Source organism: Diospyros lotus, chromosome 3, assembly GCF_014633365.1.
Source record: "Diospyros lotus cultivar Yz01 chromosome 3, ASM1463336v1, whole genome shotgun sequence".
NCBI classification, from domain to species: Eukaryota; Viridiplantae; Streptophyta; class Magnoliopsida; order Ericales; family Ebenaceae; genus Diospyros; species Diospyros lotus.
In genome coordinates, this window is record NC_068340.1 from 18755875 (window position 1) to 18759480 (window position 3606).

The 3606-nt window shown below is 36.9% G+C and overlaps 1 protein-coding gene across 1 annotated transcript; it reads left to right on the forward strand.

The window, feature by feature from the left end:
- The first annotated feature begins 1490 nt into the window (after window positions 1-1490).
- Window positions 1491-3362, forward strand: LOC127797885 (transcription factor MYB16-like). Its single transcript, XM_052331074.1, has 3 exons — window positions 1491-1678; window positions 1780-1909; window positions 2533-3362. The coding sequence occupies exons 1-3, from the start codon at window positions 1537-1539 to the stop codon at window positions 3335-3337; spliced, it is 1077 nt and encodes a 358-aa protein (XP_052187034.1). The 5' UTR covers window positions 1491-1536; the 3' UTR covers window positions 3338-3362.
- The last annotated feature ends 244 nt before the right edge of the window (window positions 3363-3606 follow it).

Here is a 3606-nt window from a genome sequence, read left to right on the forward strand (position 1 = left end):
ACTGAACTCTCTATTGTTTAACTTGATCTGACGGTGATTCACTTTTATTCTAATTACGCACAAATTAATTTATGCAAAGATAATAATTAAATAACTTTAAATATAAATACACAAGTTTCTAAAACTGTAGCTCTGATACCATATGTTGGTTATTCCACATGTTGGTTATTCCACGAGCCTTCTCGAACTACCAGGTCAGGTGCACATGCAATCACGAGACTGAAAATGCACTCAAGGCACAAGCCAAATACCCATTCTTCTCTAATAATACTCACTGTATATGATGTTCAATAATGTTGTGTCCTAAACCTTATGCAGAGACTTTTATTTTTAGGGAGAAAAACCTTAACTAATAAAATTTAGGAGATAAAGATCAATTGAAATTTTAATTCTGAAATTAGCTCACTTAAAGATAATTTTATTTATTTTAGGATGAGAATAGATTTCATCTTATTTTATTACTGATCAGATTGATTCATCTAAATCGCTTTTGAATATTAATTAACCATTATCAATTATTATTATATTTATCTACAAGCATTAAGGCCAAACCATGTTACTGATTTTTTATTGTCTTGTTTATTCTTTATTTGTGGGTGTGACAGTGCGTTGGTCTGATCCTAATAAATGGTTATACTACTACTTACTAATCTATATTTGATTAATTAAGTGAAATAAATTTGGGCAAACATTCGTCACATTAACTAAAATTTAAAAAAAAAAAGAACAAAAAATCAATCTAACAAACGTAAATAATTAATTAAATATGACTTCTTAGTGAGAAAATGAACCAATTTAATTAGTAGCTGCCTAGCTGCTGGTGGTTGGGGTAGCTGGATTATAAACGATGAAGACAAATTATCTGAGACCTGATATTAAGAGAGGAAACTTCAGTTTGCAGGAAGAACAGACCATTATTTGGTGGACACAACGTGTAGGCACAAAGTCACCTCACATTAGATGACTATCCTTTATATATCTAAATGGCACTGTTGTTTCAAATATTAACACTTTAATTGTTCGGAAACCATACTGATGATAAAAGTAATTACTGTAATTTTTCAGAATGTTATGAGTGCACTTAATTAGTACTCTCAAAGTATTTTTGTAACGCGGGTGGTTGGCTTCAGTTCTTCCTTTCGTCATGTTCATATTTCATTCTTCCTTGGAGAGGGTGAGGGCATAAAAAATTGAGTCATTAGGGCACGGCTTCATGAGTAGTAACTTCGTCTGGGGAAGAAATTAAACAAGGACGTAAACTGTGCTTTTACTTGTACAATGTCAGCATATTTATTTCTTTTTCTTTATGAATTTCGCCTACTCTGTTAACAGCATTACTCTCTTCTCTCTCTCTCTCTCTCTCTCTCTCTCTCTCTCTGGGGCAAAATCTTTTCGGTTTGTTTATGTTTTTAATGCTCGCTAGCTCCCTAGGCAACTATAAAATGGCAGAAGATAGATGCATGGCTAAACAAACAGCAGAGACACTAAAGTTGAGCAAGATCATAGACGCGCAGCTGCAGGTTCCGGTGCCGTAAAATGGGAAGGCCAGCTAGCAACTGGGAGAAGGTTCATCAGGGCTTAAAGAAAGGGCCATGGACGCCTGAAGAAGACCTCAAGCTTTTGAACTACATTGAAGCTCATGGTCATGGAAGCTGGCGAGCGTTGCCTGCCAAAGCAGGTTAGTATGTATTTATTTGTATATATACATGTATGCACATTATTCATCCGTTAAACAAAATTATATATACAATAGGAAATTTGATGTATATATATTTACAGGGCTTAAGAGATGCGGGAAGAGTTGCAGACTGAGATGGACAAATTATCTGAGACCTGATATTAAGAGAGGAAACTTCAGTTTGCAGGAAGAACAGACCATTATCCAACTACACGCTCTCCTTGGAAACAGGTTTCTCTCTCTCTCTCTCTCTCTCTCTCTCCCCTCTCCCCCCCCCCCCCCCCCCCCCCAACTCTTTGTCTAGAATGACTTAGCTAGGAAATGACAATGATTAGGATATGTTTGGGTATAATTATATGCACCTTTTTGGAGAAATTATTAGGTAAACATTTTTGGCAGCACGCTGAATGTAACAGTAAAATATGTGTCTGTTAATACTTAGTCATTATTTAAATTTAAATCATTAAATGTATAAAGTCCACTTATACAGCAAATCAAAGTACCTGACAATTTCTGAAATATTTACATAGTATAACTTTAAATGTAAAGGCCCAGGAATCCAATTGAGCTGGCTTTACATATTGTGTACTCAGAAACTACTGCTATGCATATTATTATTATTATTAGAATTATTATTATTATTATTATTATTATTATTATTATTATTATTATTATTATTATTATTATTATTATTATATAAAATTACACCTTCTATTATTAAATTTGTTTTTCAGTTAGTGAAATTAAATCATTTGAAATTTATGTATTACGAACTTGTATTATTATCCAACAGTAAGTACAAGTCTGACAGTAATATTATTAAGTTCTAAACTACGAATTTTTACTTGATTTAGATGGTCAGTAATCGCAAATCATTTGTCCAAGAGAACCGACAACGAGATCAAAAACTATTGGAACTCTCACCTGAAGAAAAGGTTGACGAAAATGGGCATAGATCCGGTGACTCACAAGCCCAAGACCTACTCCCTAGCGCCGGCCGGCCAGCGGAAGGACGCCGCCAACCTCAGCCACATGGCTCAGTGGGAGAGCGCCCGCCTCGAAGCCGAAGCCAGACTCGGCCGAGACTCCAAGCTGCAAGCTCCCAACTCTTTCCACACCCAGCTCGGCTTCTATCCAACAGCGCCGCCACCGTGCCTCGACATGCTGACGGCAGGGCAAGCTGGATGCCTAAGGTCACCCACAGACAGTGCCACTGCCAGCGGCATCTTTTCCGCCGCCGGCAATCTGGAGTCCCTGACGTCAACCATGAACTTCGCACCAAGAAACCCACTTCCCACCCTTGTTACTGGATTATCATTCGCCAGCAATTCCTCAGCCCAAATCGAAGAAGCCATTGCCATGAAAGAAGATATTGGAAAATCAATGGACACGATCATGGCCCTTTCGAGAAATGATCATGCATATGTTGCAGAGTCTTTGAAGACAGTAAACGAGAACATACTGCAGCCAGATTTCTTGGACGGCCTCTCCGATCTTTTGTTCCAGAATTCCGATGACTTCAACTCATCGAACAGTAAGGTAGACTGTGAAAATGTCGGAGGAAGTTGCTCGGATGATCAGTTGGAAGAGAACAAGAACTACTGGAACTCCATTCTGAGTTTGCTGAACTGTCCACCATCAGGTTCGCCAGTATTCTAACTTGCTGGAAAAATTAATGTTTACTTGAGATGGTGTACGTAGGAAAGATTTTAGTAGTTTGTAATAAGCCGATATAAAGTAGTTAGTAGGAAAGAAAAGTTGTCGGGATCCTTGTTAGCAATTGAGGAACCGGAAAAATTCGAAATGGTAAAAATATGAGTATTATTCGGTTTGATATATTTTAAATACGGTCAAAAATTCGATTAAATATTTGTCATTCAGAAAATATTCAGTAAAGACTTAATTCGTGTTTAAAACGTTTTAACTGA